Here is a 16,981-nt window from a genome sequence, read left to right as displayed (position 1 = left end):
GGTATGTTTGTGGTGGGTTTGTGGTATGTTTGTGGTATGTTTGTGGTTTGTTTGTGGTATGTTTGTGGTGGGTTTGTGGTATGTTTGTGGTGGGTTTGTGGTGGGTTTGTGAATTATTTGTGGTATGTTTGTGGTGGGTTTGTGGTATGTTTGTGGTGGGTTTGTGGTATGTTTGTGGTATGTTTGTGGTGGGTTTGTGGTATGTTTGTGGTGGGTTTGTGGTTTATTTGTGGTATGTTTGTGTCAAATAAAAAACAAAAGTGGTCTGGAGTGGTATGTTTGTGGTATGTTTGTGGTGGGTTTGTGGTATGTTTGTGGTATGTTTGTGGTATGTATGTGGTATGTTTGTGGTATGTTTGTGGTAAGGTATGTTTGTGGTATGTTTGTGGTGGGTTTGTGGTATGTTTGTGGTGGGTTTTCTCTAGAGACAATCGTGCGACGTCGTATAGTAATTATTTATGACGTCACAATAGTGTTATTGCATACGTGCATTACGATATTGATGAAAGAGGCGTATAACATGGTAGAACATGCCAGTTATGTGATAAGTAATAGTGTTCAATAGTATAAAGTTGAAGTATTGGCTTCGGGGGTATATAAAGTTTCTTGTTTGCCGAGACCAGGTTTATTTCTCGAGAAAACTCCGAGGGTAATAGGTATGGCAGAGGACAATCAGGAAACTTGTTGTATATCCCTCAATCCAATACGTCATCCGTTTTATTATACCGATACCATCCGGGAGAAAGCTTTAACTCCAAAATATTTATAAATCCTGTTCTGTATATAACATCAGAACCAAATGCAACCAGAGTGGATTAAAACGTATAGGCTATAGTGACATCACTTTCATTTGAAAACTTCACAAGACCAACTGCATAGGATTATGTTTGGTAAACGTGTTATTGTTGACGATATCTAGGTTCCGTGTGTTTCTAGACAAGAAAACAGTAACTCGCCGATAAAATGGGAAGATTTTTTCACGGATTTATCTATGTTCCGTATTAAACCGCCTAAATATTTGGAAATCATCAAGTGACAAATATGATGCCCAAATAAAGAATAAGTAATAATAAGAATGAATCACGTGCATGGTGTTACTACGAGCTTACAATACACTAACACGTGTTTCGTGTTATTCAGAGAGGATTGAGAGATCTGATATCATATTGACAACTGTTCAATACTAGTACCTCCATACACTAAACTTTCTTTCCATCATTTCGTTGTTATTTTAGCATTTCAGTTAAACTCTATAAAGTGCATTTTGGGAACTAAGTTTACGATTAAAATACATCTCTAAGTCTCAAACTGACTGAACACAATGTGAACCATTTGTATTTCACGTGTTCTATATGACCATGTACATGTAGGTAGTGTATTTCTGAACCCGGGGTCATAACTTATGTACACAGTCTTCAATTGTATCATTGCTGTTTCTAATTTTTTTTGAGAGAGAGTTTATAGACAGAATCGGAAGGAAATGCCATTTTGCTGTATTTTGCTTTTCTGATGCCATTGGAGACAGATTTATAAAACCTTTGTTGGTCGAAAAAAACATGGATGAATCCGCCATTACGTGGTAGGACCTAACAGTGTACTTTACTCCATGCGTGTGATATGTTTGATCGGGAAAGAGACATAATGGGGTCTCGTTTTGTCATGTGATAGTAAGTTTACTTCCAAATATAACGTTTTCATGTCCTGACACACCAAACAGGTGTATATAGCTTGGGTATTTATTTCATGTATGAATATATAATATTTTCACTGGGACTAGAATTGAGCGTCAATACCCTATCTTTGAATAAATTGAAATCAGGTATTGATAATCATATCATTTCAATCTATCGTTATTCTTGAAAAAATAAATTCTAATATTTGTTCGCTAGGTTTCAACTTTTATAAAATTCCTTTCAATAAACAAAGTTTCACGGTTTGTAAAATGCACGATATTTAAATCATATCTAACACGATTCTGACAAAATATATATGTGCACTCCTTATACAATTATGTTATCACAGGCAAACATCCAGTCAATAAACACGCTTTATTATGCATTCAATTACATGTATGTATATCCATTTCATTACACCAGGCATCGGGCTTTATAACTAGATATTGTATCGCTAACGTGGTTTTAAATGTAACTGTTTGACCTGTAGAAAAAGACGTAAGTCACGGGTGGTTAGTTGTAGAATGGAGTGGGTTGTCTGGGGACCAGTACTAAAGTTACGGCCAATTTACTTCCCGGTTCAATGTTGATATTCCCTATTGGTTTCTGCGTGTGTCAGTCCACCAGCCGAAGTGTCAATGTGTGCCGTTCTCCTGGCAGATTTACATATTGTTTACGGAACAGCTTGAGGTGAGTAATTAAAATGTACAGGAATACAATCACTCGTCATATTTTGTTTTGAGATAATCTCTGGTAAATATATAAATACAATGTTTTGTTGGGTTTTTTCTTTGAAGAGAAATTAAATCTATTTTCACAACTGCATTAAATTTTGTTTAAAATATTGGAGCATGGCTGGCCTACGTCGTTGTACAATAATGATCAATGTCTAAAGAATGTTCCTGTTCTTATGAAGCAACATCAGATAAGAATCGCTTCTTTTTATTAAAATGCCAATTTATGAAGATTTGTTCTTTGTTTACTGAGTAGATAGTAATATATGCAAAGTATAATGTTGTTTCCATTTGAATTCAACGATTTGTTAAATGACAGTTTTGGCAATAGATCAGCAAATCATGTTTTTCTACCGTCGTAATGATTCAGTAAGTTCTTTAAATAAAAATGGGATTTAAATGTTTTCTTTTAATGAGTGTTATACTAGTATCTATATGGTCAGAGAAGTAATATCGACAGGGAAAATGTCGAATTAGCGAGGCGGTCCGCCCCTTTATCAAGACACTAGTAAATTACAAACGATTACATACAACGAACATGTTATTCACACTTTAACGTGATTTTTGGAAAAATCGTCCGAAACTTCCTGACCTAAAACACATTAATATATACATGTATATACATATAATGTATATATATTAAAAAAAAAAAAACCACTTCATTACCAAAGCAGACGCCTTGATCTTTTCACCATACCTGTGGGTATTCCAATTCAACTTGATTGATAAGAGCATGTTCCTCCCTCCCACTCCAAATGTTATCTTATGTGGGGAAAATGTATTTTTTTCCAAAAGAAAATATTATCTTCGGTTTCACCACCATGTAACTATTTAAATTATTAACAGAAATATACAGAACAGCGTATGTGTTAAAAATGAACATATAAATAATTACCATGGTTGGTAGATATATCCGTGTTACCCTTCAGTCAATGTACTTTGATATACAGCCACTGTTTTACACAGCCAACACTAACAGGTGGTTATTTTATTCAGATGGAGTCAGTGGTTGTACAGAAGACACAGCCAAGGATACTGGTGAGCCTAGATAACATACGTTTATCAATACTATAAGAATGTTAATAGAAAAAATTATTTAACCCCGGCACTACATTTTTTGTTTTGTTTTTTGTTTTCTTTTTACGATACATCATATCAAATTATATTGATCGAATTGTCGTTGAACGTTTCTATCAAAAACGTACATGTATATATAATCCGAGCTCGGTGTCTACTGTACGTTTGTTCCCAATTTATCCTTTAATTCACGGCTAAACAAATCACTGAGTTACCAACAATATGTAGAAGCATTCATAATGATATACAAAAACGTAGGTTTTTTGGGAAGAGGAAACAACTGCCATTTTACAAATGTAAACGTCACAAGAGTTAAATTCTTTACCAAAATATCCTTTCAATGTCATCATGATTCATTTAGAAACAACCTTTACATTGTTACAATTTACATTTGAATAGCCATCAAAATGTAAAAAAAACAAAAAGTAACAAAAAACAGCTTTTAGATTATTCTTTAAAGTTAAAAATCAAATATTTGAATACATAGTATGTTGTTACTTGTTACAGAAAAAAGACCTCAAAAACAATCCGTACATATTAGCAGCAGCTTTGGACTTCGGCAGCACCTATTCAGGATACGCGTATTCCTCGCGGCTGGAGTACACACAGAACCCATTAAATATCTGTACACTTGTGTGGCAAACTGACTCTGGTAACTTCTCCTCCCTCAAGACTTCGTCCTGTGTTCTCTTTAAACCAGACGAAAGCTTCGACACGTTTGGGTTCCAAGCAGAGGACAAGTACGCCGACCTGATCGATAAAGATATACATCATGAATGGTTTTTCTTCAAACGTTTCAAGATGGCGCTTTATGAGCAAAAGGTAAAATATAGAAATATTTGGTTTAGTTGAAGCAGAAGACTCGTATCTTTGATCAATTAAGGACCTAGGTGAGGTCAATATAGTAAGAGACCGACCTGGCAGAATCAAATATCAATAGCTTAGATTCTGCCAGGTTGGTATACACATGTAAAGTCATATTGATTCGGTGTCTAAAAACAGATCAATCGGGTTAATATCTTTAAATAATAGCCTACACGTGAGTATGTTTTAGTCAATTAAAATCGAATTAAACTGAACCAAATATAATATGTGTATCGTTAATTTTTTATTTTTTGCATGTCGGACTTCTCTGTTGCTTTTATTAAGCTTTCAAGCAAGACAGTCTTAACATATTTGAAATCTCTAAATCAATCCGCAATATTAAAGAACTGTGTTTGTTTTAGGATATCACTCGTTCCTTGAAACTTCCCGCCCAGAATAAAAAGTTCATGCTCGCAATGAAGGTATTTGCAGCGGCAATAATGTACTTAAAGGATCATCTCTTAGATACATGCAAGAAGAAAGGATTTGAACCTGTGCCGTCAGACATCCGTTGGGTCCTTACCGTTCCCGCAATTTGGACTGACAGAGCAAAGCAATTCATGAGGGAATGCGCTCAACAGGTAAGAAACAAGGAGATTCTTTCCTTGAAAAATTTCTGTTATCAACAAATAATCAATCAAAATCAACCACACACGTTTTCTGTCTAGATTGTTTTAATAACAAATGTATACGGGGACGTCCTCACCTACATTTACTTTGAATAACCAGGCCGGGCGTAATTACATGTCTAAAAGTTTTACTAAGTAAGCTCAATATTTCGTACAGGCAGGTATTCCAAGCTATCAACTGATCCTGTCGTTAGAGGCAGAAGCAGCGGCTTTGTTCTGCAAACACCTCCCACTTAAGGATATGTGTGCTGGTGAAGGGGGAGACAACTTGGCTGTTTTTAGACCTGGGTCGCGATACATTGTGGTGGATGTTGGGGGTAAGTGAGAAGTGATTATTCAGTATTTAAATATGCAAAATATGAAAATTCGATTGATCACTCATTATTTGTTAAGTTACAAAACAACACGACAAGTTAGGAACATTCACAATGCCACTTAATGACCTTAAGGCACCCAGTGATATCGTGGAATAATATATTCCAAACGGCCGTTCGTCCCTCACAATTCCAGGTACAAGGTAGATTCTTCAGACAATGATATTGAAACTATGAAATAATTAATGCAAAATCTGAAATTTAAGACCTTGAAATATGGAATTTGTTCCAATGTCTAATGTATTTGCTTTAAGTCTTTGTGTTTTGGTATTTTAATATGTATAGGGGGAACTGTTGACATCACAGTACATGAAGTACAGGAAGGTCTAAAGCTGAGAGAGGTCCATATGGCAAATGGCGGGGAGTGGGGAGGAACCATGGTCGACAAGGAGTTTGAAGCGCTTCTGTCAGAGATCTTGGGGGTTGAGGCATTCGAAAACTTTAAGCAGGAACATGTTGGAGATTATCTAGAGTTGCAAAGGTCTTTCGAGACAAAGAAAAGATCGATTTCCTCAACGAGAGATGCAAAAATTACATTTACTCTCCCAATTAGTCTGCTTGAAACGTTTAGAGAGATGAATCCCGAATGAAACCATCGAGGAGAGCATTTCAACAAGCAAGAAATACGCAAACAACCTCACCTGGAAGATGGACAAACTTAGGATTAAATCGGACCTAGCCCAGTCGATATTCCGTCAATCCATACAGATGATAATTGACCACGTGATGAAGCTAATGGAGCACCCTGAAGTGGAACAGGCTCAGGCCATCCTTCTCGTTGGAGGATACTCAGAATGCCCTCTACTGCAAACAGGAAATTGCCACCAAGTTCCCAAACAAACGTCTTATTATTCCAAACGAGGCAGGCCTGGCCGTCTTAAAAGGTGCCGTTATCAACGGGCATGAGATAGATACAGTCACGGAGCGGATCTGCAGGCATACATACGGCACGGATACAATGCGAGAGTATGTTCCTGGAAAAGACCCATTGGACAAGATCAGGATTTTAGGTGACGGAAGAGTGTATTGTAATGATATATTCAGTGTCCATGCACAGAAAGGTGAGGTAATTCCCGTGTGGCAGAGCTTAAACAAGCAACATTATAACGTGGTGTACCCTACTCAAACAAGCATGAAGTTTAACATTTATATTTCACCTAATCCATCACCTCAATATACTACGGACGAGGGCTGTGAATGCATTGGGTCACTCGATATTGAAATGCCCGACACCAGCAAGGGACTCGACAGAGGAGCGGATGCTCAGTTTACATTCGGAGGTGCGGAGATAGAAGTGCAGGTGAATGACAGAGACTCCAACGAGGAGAGGGTCGCTTACCTGAACTTTCTCGGCTGAGGCAAACAGGATGTTCGAACGATTTCCAGTGTAAGACAACTACATATATGTGCTCTTGTAATTACAAGAATGGAGGATTGTGCACGAGAGTAGTTGAATAATCGAGTTCCGTAATTGACTAGGTTTTTGACGAGTTCGATAACTTTACATGACGGTATTAGATGGAAATCTTACGAATATGTTCCCTCACAAAACAGTGAAACACAGCTTGAATAATACGCTTTCCGTTACCATGCCACATCTGTTGGTTCCTTTAACGTACACTACAGTAGTCTATTTTAAAACCCTTACTTTATGGCAATGACATGTTACAACGCGAAATGTGCATGATAAGTGATAACAAAAGCGCTTCTTTATCATGAATTCACCAATTTATAAAGTGCTCTCGAAGGTTCAAAGTCACTATGAACTCAACCATTTATCAAGTGCTATCGTAGGTTCAAAGTCGCTATGAACTCAACAATTTATCAAGTGCTTTCGTAGGTTCAAAGTCGCTATGAACTCAACAATTTATCAAGTGCTCTCGTAGGTTCAAAGTCGCCATAAACTCGTCAGTTTATCATGTACTCTCTAGGCTCAACACATAGCCCTCATGTATGATTGCGCAATGTAAAGATGTTTTAATGCAATACAGTTCCATCTATTGATGCTGGATTTTAAAATAATTATATCGATCTAACAACGATAGTCATTTGTTATCATTAATCGTGTGAAGATTCTTTGCGATCCCTTACTATACCAGATACCAATATCTTCGGCATTTTTGTAACGTTGAACACTACTTATCATCTTACTCAGCCCGTTACATACGTTAGAAGGCCCACCATATCTCTCTGCTTCATAGGCCAATACAAAGGCTCACCAATGGAGACAGTTTTCAAAATTGTATGTGAGTGTCTTTGTTAACAACATGGAAGACAGACAATGAGGAAACGCTGATAAGTGTTGTTGTTTTTAATTAATAAAAAAAAATATATTGTTAATGTTTTATTTTATTTACTTTATGAAATTGGAAAGAACGTAAGCAGTTCTTGTCAAGAGTAATCGTGTTGAGATACACACTATAATGTGTTTAAGACCAGGACCGTAAATGATAGATTTAGTCCCAATGAGGCGAGTCGTAATGTTTATTAAACATTAAATGTACAAATGGTTTCCCAATTACTATAATCTTCTGATCAATCAAACTATGAAAACAATACAAAAAATAAAATATATTCACAAACATCCCATTACCTATAACCGCGGTACTCGCGCTCTATACTACATTACAAATATGACAGCACTATAGTGTTGTTGAATGTATAAATGGAATGACGATGAAACAGATTGTAGGTAACAAAACAAATTCCATGGTGTAGCATCAGTGTCATAACACCCATCAAATAACTATCGTGCCATCAGTGTCATAACACCCATCAACAAAACTATCGTGTCATCAGTTTCATAACACCCATCAAATAACTGCCCCGTCATAAGTGTCATAACACTCATCAAATAACTATCGTGTCATCAGTTTCATAACACCCATCAACAAAACTATCGTGTCATCAGTGTCATAACACCCATCAAATAACTATCGTGTCATCAGTGTCATAACACCCATCAAATAACTGCCCCGTCATCAGTGCCATAACACCCATCAAATAACTATCGTGTCATCAGTGTCATAACACTCATCAAATAACTATCGTGCCATTAGTGTCATAACACCCAGCAAATAACTGCCCCGTCATCAGTGTCATAACACCTTCTCAAATAACTATCGTGTCATCAGTGTCATAACACTCATGAAATAACCATCGTGTCATCTGTGTCATAACATGCATTCAATAACTATCAGGTCATCAGTGTCATAACACCCATCAAATAACTGCCCCGTCATCAGTGTCATAACACCTTCTCAAATAACTGTCCCGTCATAAGTGTCATAACACCAATCAAATAACTATCGTGTCATCAGTGTCATAACACTCATCAAATAACGATCGTGTCATTAGTGCCTTAACACCCATCAAATAACTGCCCCGTCATCAGTGTCATAACACCCATCAAATAACTATCGTGTCATCAGTGTCATAACACCCATCAAATAACTGTCGTGTCATCAGTGTCATAACACCCATCAAATAACTATCGTGTCATCAGTGTCATAACACCCATCAAATAACTATCGTGTCATCAGTGTCATAACACGCATTCAATAACTATCGTGTCATCAGTGTCATAACACCCATCAAATAACTATCGTGTCATCAGTGTCATAACACCCATCAAATAACCATCGTGTCAGTAGTGTCATAACACGCATTCAATAACTATCAGGTAATAGGTGCCATAATACCCGCAAAAAACTACCAGGTTATATATGTCATAATAACAATTGACTATATGTAACTACGATATTATCGTTCTCATAACACCATCATATAACCACTGTTAGCATTACCATAACACCATCCAGAAGATACCTTCTTATCAGTGTCATAAAACACATCACATAAATACACTGTCACCAGTATAATACCACCAATAGAAATACTACCATATTATCAGTTTCATAACACCCATTAGGCTACCTCCCTCTTATCAGTTTCATAACACACCAATCAAATAACTACCTTATTATCAGTGTCGTAACACCATTCACATATATTTACTCTGTTATCAAAGTCATAACAATCATCATATATCTATACCCGGTTATCAGTGTTATAACACATATCACATAGCTACCTTGTTATCAGAGTCATAACATATCACATAGCTACCTTGTTTTCAGAGTCATAACACCCATCATATAACTACCCTGTTACCAGTGTTATAACATACAGTGTATATCGCATAACTACCTGTTATCAGTTTTATAACATATATCACATAACTTCCCCGCCATCAGTGTTATAACACATATCACATAACTACCCTGTTATCAGTTTTATAACATACATCACATAACTACCCCGCCATCAGTGTTATAACACATATCGCATAACTACCCTGTTACCAGTGTTATAACATACAGTGTATATCGCATAACTACCCTGTTATCAGTGTTATAACATACAGTGTATATCGCATAACTACCCTGTTATCAGTGTTATAACATACAGTGTATATCGCATAACTACCTGTTATCAGTTTTATAACATACATCACATAACTTCCCCGCCATCAGTGTTATAACACATATCACATAACTACCCTGTTATCAGTGTTATAGCACCCATCACATAACTACCCTGACAGTTATGTTTAGGATGTTATGACACTGTTAACAGGTGTGGTAACACCCATCACATATCTATAACCTAGTATTAGTGTCATGACAATAATTATATAACTACCCCGTTAACATTGCGATTGTACCCATTACAGTGTGCACACATGCACGTGTAGATGTGTTATGAACACATGAAGTGTAACCACATACTTTGGGCTTTGATTTGCGATAATTTGTGAAAGTACCCTAATATTTTCATGGTGTCAGAAAAATTTCATGCCAAAAACGAAAGATTTGTAAAATAAAGATAACATTTGAAACTGCATTTTGGTCAGTAAATATCTACGAAATAATGTGTTTGATGTTTAAACAAATCAAGTGGTCCTTATAATCTCAGAATCATTCCCGTTCTATGTGAGACATTAAACCTCATCGCGAGTTTCAGCTTTACCTTTGTTTGAGAGTATAATTTTTTTTTAAAAATCCTCATTTCATCAATCTAATATGTAATATGCAATATAAGTGGAAATTCATCCAGAATCATCTATTAAACACAAACCAGATACATTAAATAGTGTAATTAAACATAATAAATGTCATACACTTAACCCGTGGATTGAACTATCACATACGTGAAATGTGTTCTGGTGATCTAGTCAATGGCCACCTGTCCGTTACTTGTTCGGTGCCCTCGATATCGATCAAGGTTGATTCCCTGGCCCCTATAGCAGTACTAGTTTCCAATGGACCTGGTGATGTGGAGGTAGTCACCTTAGGGAGTATACCCGCTTCCTCAGACGGGTTAGGAGAAATCGACTTAGAAATGTCCGTTTCGTTTTTAGCTATTTCGTTCCCAGGGTTTTGTGATTTGTCAAATTTGTTTGTATCTTTACCATTATCTCCCGTACCCCTCACTTCTGGTTTAGCTTCTTCGCCTTTCACATTCGACTTCTTCATCCAATTCATAGCTATAGAATGGGCTTTCACCGTCGTCTGGATAGACGGCTGAGGCCTTGGAGATTTAAACACTATTTTATCGAGTTTGTCAACAACGTCACTGAAAGACATCCGAAGGGCTGTTGCTCTATTGACGACATTGTCTGGGATAGTATTCTTTGTTTTCTCTTGCATATGTCTATTATGAGACAGATATATGATCGGTTTGATACAAAAACTGAAGAGGGCAATTATGATGGTAATAGAGTAGTATCCTCTCCAGAACTCTAGATCGTTGCTGATCGCGTGTCGGAATACCACTATAAAGTAAGGTAGCCACAATATCAATATAAGTACCCACATTATCAAATATGTGACCGTAAGGTGGAAGTCGGGGTCATCGTAATCATCCTCTAGTAGACGCTTGTCTCGCCGTTTCGGCGTTCTAGCACGCCGTGCTCTCTTTTTCCCTTTCCTGTTCCTTGTTTTATTATCTTTATGTTGATCTGGTTGTTTAGTGTCTGTCCATCCTTGTTTGGCATGAGGAGTAAGAGATTTCTTTTCTAAATCCTTGTCGTCTTTATTTTTTTCTGCTTCTTTTTTCTCTTCTGCGATTGTCTCCATCCGCTTCTTACGACGAAGTTCTGCCTCAATCTTAGCGGCTTCTGCATTTTCAAACACGATTCTCTCCTTTCGTGATTTTAGAATTATAGGAACGCAGACAACACCGGACAAGATGGATAATCCCATGCCGAACATAAACAGTATAATGGCATAGTATACGTTGGATTCGTGATAGACAGTACAACTTCCATGATAGAAGTCGTAGTCAATGCGACTCCATCCAGACGTCGGAACGGAAGCGATGCCGAAATCGATACCCCAGATTAGAAATGAAATTATATTAACATGGGAAACCTTTCCAAACACTTTCTCGTGTAACTTTGGATTCCTAACTAAAACTGTCCTCTCTATAAATAACGTAGTGATGAGACCGAACATCACAAGGTAGATGGAGTTCACCATAACCACCTGGGCGTAACACACAGACATTGGTAGATCCCATTGTCCCCTCAAGGCTACCACCGCCCCTGGGATGAGAATAAACAGCCAAGCGAGAATATCCACAATAATCAGCTGAAACACAAGTCTATTAGCAGGATCCAGGAACAAATGTTTCTTGTTGAACATTACTATCAGGAGAACATTGAGGATTATGCTAATGAGCAGTACAGTCAAGTCGACAGCTGTAGCAAATTTTGGCATAACATCCTCGGAAAACCAGTTGATAAATGCTCCGCCGATGGATGTTCCGATATTAGAACTCATTGTGAACTTTTTTTCAACAATGAGCTGCGGAAACTATTCGACTGGTCCGAGGTTATACAAAATCAGTAGGTCATATCATTGTTCCTTTTATGACACATAAATTCATACACACATCCCTGTGTTTCCTGCGTATGAGTTTTTATGAAACAATTAAGATTTATCTACTAGTATGTCAGTTGATATATAACATTTATGTAGTCTACAGTCTCTGATAGAACAGTCTTAGCACAGTTCTACTGTTCTGATACTTCAAATCAACACGCCACATAACCCACATATACTGGCGTTTTTAAGGTTTGACGAAACAAAGAACATTTATATATACAAGATTGTACATAAATAATAGTATTTGGCATTTCTTTAATCTGTTAATCATATATTCCATTTATTATCCGGCTTAATCCGCTGACCTCTTATTGTAAACTCGGTATCACCGGATTAGCTATCAGGTCAGTTTTATTGTGACCGATAAACAACACCACATGAGGTAAAATCATGATCTATATCGCCACTGTATTGCCTGCAATACCCGGTATCCTAATAATGTAATATCACTTGTTCGTCTTCAGTTTATTAAAGAAACTTTATAAATTGCCACTGAACTACCGAACTACAGGGCATGGATAACTAAAATATGTAATAATTATCGTTCAATGTTATGTAGAGGAAATGCTAATGTTATGGACTATTTTATTTTCAAAACATCTATTCTGGATATCCAGACTTATCAATGACGAGTCACAGGTGGACGAAAGAACTGTCTGATGAATGATTCGGCTTTGAATTGTATCGTTGTTGGTGCTCCCCACTGATGTGTCTGGTGTACAGTTCTTTGAAGACACATATTCGTATATATAAATAGATTCCATATAAAATGAAAAGAGTAGACAGATTATTTTTTTTATTCCTACCTATATAGCAGATCCATACTAATATTTTTTTTCGCAAAGACACCATAACTGTAATAATTATGAATGTGTCAATGCTTTGATAATATATTGTATCTATTGATTCTGAAATGCAGACTTTGACCTATTTAAGTTTGATTGTGTAAAGGATTACTTCTGTAATGGTATCCGCTAACAGTGGGTGTACAGGGTATTATTAAACACAGCACGGGACATGATAAATCATTAAACATGTCAGTATTCCACAGTTAATATAATCGCTCGTGTAGAGAAGAGCGTTAATGTTTATCTACCCAGTATCTGAAAACTTCCCGGTCTAATAACCCTGGCGTAAAGGTGATATCTATTTCATTCTCAGAATTCGTATCCATTTTCTATTCCTGGTATTGGATCAGACACTAGTTGAGACCTGAAAGAGGGTAAGATTGTGTAAACAGTTTCTGGTCTATTGCACTGGTATTTACCATCATTCATACAAATGCTAATGAAGCATACTTAATTTACATGGAATAAAACGCCAAACTGTCAGTTGGTCTTGATAAATAGAGTTGTCAAGGAAGACTAAATGGAATAGACGCACGTCCAAATCATCGACAGAGCAAAACTCCAAGTATACTAGTCATCATTGTAATGTCTTGTACGCTAATGCCACTGTGAATTATATGTGTGTGTCATACAATGTATCTGACCCCTCTTTGAATTCAAACTGATAAGAGGATTAAAGTATTTTTCAAAGGGGTTACATGGGTTATAAACATACAACGGTGTATAAGGTCATACGAAAATATGTATAACAGTAAAAACTGTTCACTCTCCTCCTGTCTTTGTAGGTTGTTTATATTAACCTTCTGTGTGAGGGAGGTAATACTATACTACGTAAACCAGAGGAAGACATGCCATTTACTGTATACACCAGTTCATTGTCACAACGAGTAACCTCCCTTTTTCTACACGCTGAACAGCACTTTATCAGACCAATGGAATAAGTTGTGTTATCCTTGAAATTCGTATTTCGCACACAAAACTAAAAAATGAAAAATATTTAGGAACTGAATATATGATATCATAAAACACTTTACCCTAGCGTCACTCCCCCTTGTTAGTATAACTAACACGGCAAAACACTCTGAGAGAAACAAATTATTATTTGTTATATAAGGAATGAAAGGTAATTTTTAGATGTCACAATCTCTGTTTTGAGTCTACATTGTATATAAACAATACAAAGGCTGATTACATTGCAATAATCCAAAAGGGTTAATATGTCAATGTACTTGCTATTTATATGGGATACACAAATACAACCATTTCTACTACATGTATAGAACTATCTACATGTAACCAGAGAGTCTCTGATGTAAATAAGCTTGAATTTTAATGAAATAAAAAATTATGTACATTGAATTAAACAATTAGTACCTACACACATATACAGTACTTACTGCGTACCTATCTACCACTGCTACAGTCAACGGTTCATGTTTGTAACTTTTTGTCATGAACAGAAGCACACCGAACTATTTTTATGTTGTAATATTAAGAAGCAAGGATGGTATGAAATAAAATTCAATGTCAGGCTGCTATCAACAAAATAAAAATTGATCGAGTGTTATTGCCATGACAGTGTGCGTTAGCAGTGAGTAAAGAAATAGAAAAAAGGACTTAGTTGACTCAAAATGTCAATAATATTATATACCTACATACATATATTCAGGATACCAGACTGTACCACGCTGTGATATTACAAAAACAACTAAAGACTATGGACCCGGTCCCACAGTATGTCGGTACAGGCAGGTTTCCATACTACGGTGTTCCGTCAGGGCCAAATTTTCAATATCGCTCCTGCTACCTAAACGCGAACGAGTAAGGGAGGAATAAACGATGGCGAAGGAGTGAAGGAGCGAAGGAGCGAAAATACGATGGCGAAGGAGCGATGTAACTTCGCTCCTTCGCGTTTAGGTCGAAGGAGCAAATGAGCGATATTGGACATTTGGTCCTCACGGAACACCATAGGTTTCACTGTACTTAGTTTACATCATTATAACCAGGGATATAGGACTCTCATCTCTAATTGTTCGAAATGGCTCTCAACTATTACACTGCCGGCAATGGACAACTTATCTAAAGTTAAACCAAATTAAAATCAACATTAGAATGTAAATATATGCAATGAACAACTTATCTAAAGTTAAATCAAATTAAAATCAATATTTTATGTATATATATATATATATAATGAACTGCAATGCTATGCAATTCATTATCACTATACATAACATATATTTTAGAACTGCTACCGTACAATCTGCAATATATTTTTCTCCAAACCTGTCAATTCTGTATTAAATTGTAAACATCGTGCACAGTTTATGTTAATAAGTGTTTTGGGGTTAAAAATAACTAGATGATGTGTAACATTCATCGACATTTTAAAGATATTTGTCTTAAACTCAGCAAAGCTTTTCAATTAAAAATTATAAGGAATATTGATGGAACCGGGACATTCATAGTTTATTAAATACCATTGGAATTAAAACATATCTTATACTCCGATACCACTAACAAGTAAAATCATATTTCTATATATGTGTCGCTGAACTCTGATATGTTTTATTTACTGGTGTACTTGTTAGCGGATCCTTTGATCAGACGTCAAGGGAAAAGTATAATTGTGTTCACATCTAACTTTCTGCTTCCGCGTCTTCATCGTCAAGTCCATAGGTTCCTGACGCATAAGATAGGAAAAATATTAAGTAATGCATATATATTTATATATAGTATTTTTTCCTATCTTATGCGTCAGGAATCTATGGTCAAGTCAGATCAATACACTGTTGCAATACTATATATAGTGTTAGCTTCCGTACGATGATTTATGTCTCTAACAAGCACAATAAAGTTATTGCGGATTTTCGTGCCAGTAGCACCTGGTAATATATTTTATCCAGTGAGAATCCACAAGTTAACAAGACAGGTGACGCTGACATAGAAAGGTCTTCACGTAATAAATACTGAGACACTTAAACGTCAACAACTTTGACTGAGGAAGTTTCATATCTTGTTTTACAGCGAAACCAATGGGTTCTAGTTCTTGCCTTCTTGTTTGGGTTTATATTTCAAATTTGTTTAGACATTAATTGTATCAGATATTTTTTTTCAATACAGCGGTGTCAATTTTTACTTGAATTACTCGGTAGAGAGCTAAAATAGTTAATATGTTTCAGTAGCCAAAACAACGACCTTCGAGTAAAAATGCTAGAAAATGATTCCATATTTTAATACATACCAATTTTCATGGTATTATTTAACACTTTAGAGGCCGCGGATATATCTAAATACATGTATACACTATCTACAATGTATGCAGCTACAATACATATTGTTAATAGCGCAGTGAGTACCCATAGCGCATTGAAACATTAACCTCACACTTTCAACGTTTGTGAGTGTTATAATTACGACCGATGAACGAATAATTAACAAAATATAGAATATCTCATCAGTATGAATAAGGGTTTCTTATCACATAGATTACCTTGAAAACACTGGGATAAATGAATGTCTTTGAATGTTAATAAAATAAACGAGGTAATGACAGCACGAGACCCAACAATGCACATGATATGTATTTTACGGGGTGACATATTTTGAGTATGTAATAGCAAAATTTTGTGTACGGATTTAGGGCAGAGTAAATCATCAGTTTCGGCCAACAGTCTTCAAGAAACTACCTGGAGAATTTCTCTTTATTCTGTAAACATATCATATTAATCGTTACATGCATATAGATTCCTAAATTATTACCTCTATTTTAAATCCAACTAAAAGATATAGAGAATATAAAGAAAGGAATAAGCATAACCCATTACAAGCT

General features: G+C 36.2%; 1 protein-coding gene and 1 pseudogene across 1 annotated transcript; one reads left to right on the top strand and one right to left on the bottom strand.

The window, feature by feature from the left end:
- The first annotated feature begins 2,256 nt into the window (after positions 1-2,256).
- LOC117329990 lies at positions 2,257-7,691 on the top strand (annotated as a pseudogene).
- A 2,864-nt stretch (positions 7,692-10,555) lies between these two features.
- LOC117329989 lies at positions 10,556-12,196 on the bottom strand. The gene has a single exon (XM_033888222.1). It carries the CDS (start codon positions 12,194-12,196, stop codon positions 10,556-10,558), a length of 1,641 nt encoding a protein of 546 aa, XP_033744113.1.
- Between the last annotated feature and the right edge of the window lie 4,785 nt (positions 12,197-16,981).

The sequence above is a fragment of the Pecten maximus genome, chromosome 6 (assembly GCF_902652985.1).
Source record: "Pecten maximus chromosome 6, xPecMax1.1, whole genome shotgun sequence".
NCBI classification, from domain to species: domain Eukaryota; kingdom Metazoa; phylum Mollusca; class Bivalvia; order Pectinida; family Pectinidae; genus Pecten; species Pecten maximus.
The sequence above is the reverse complement of the archived record's forward strand: the minus strand, read 5'-3'. Positions and strand labels throughout refer to the sequence as shown.

Coding starts and splice junctions, on each gene's coding strand:
- LOC117329989 (XM_033888222.1), bottom strand. CDS start 12,196: ATGAGTTCTAATATCGGAACATCCATCGGCGGAGCATTTATCAACTGG.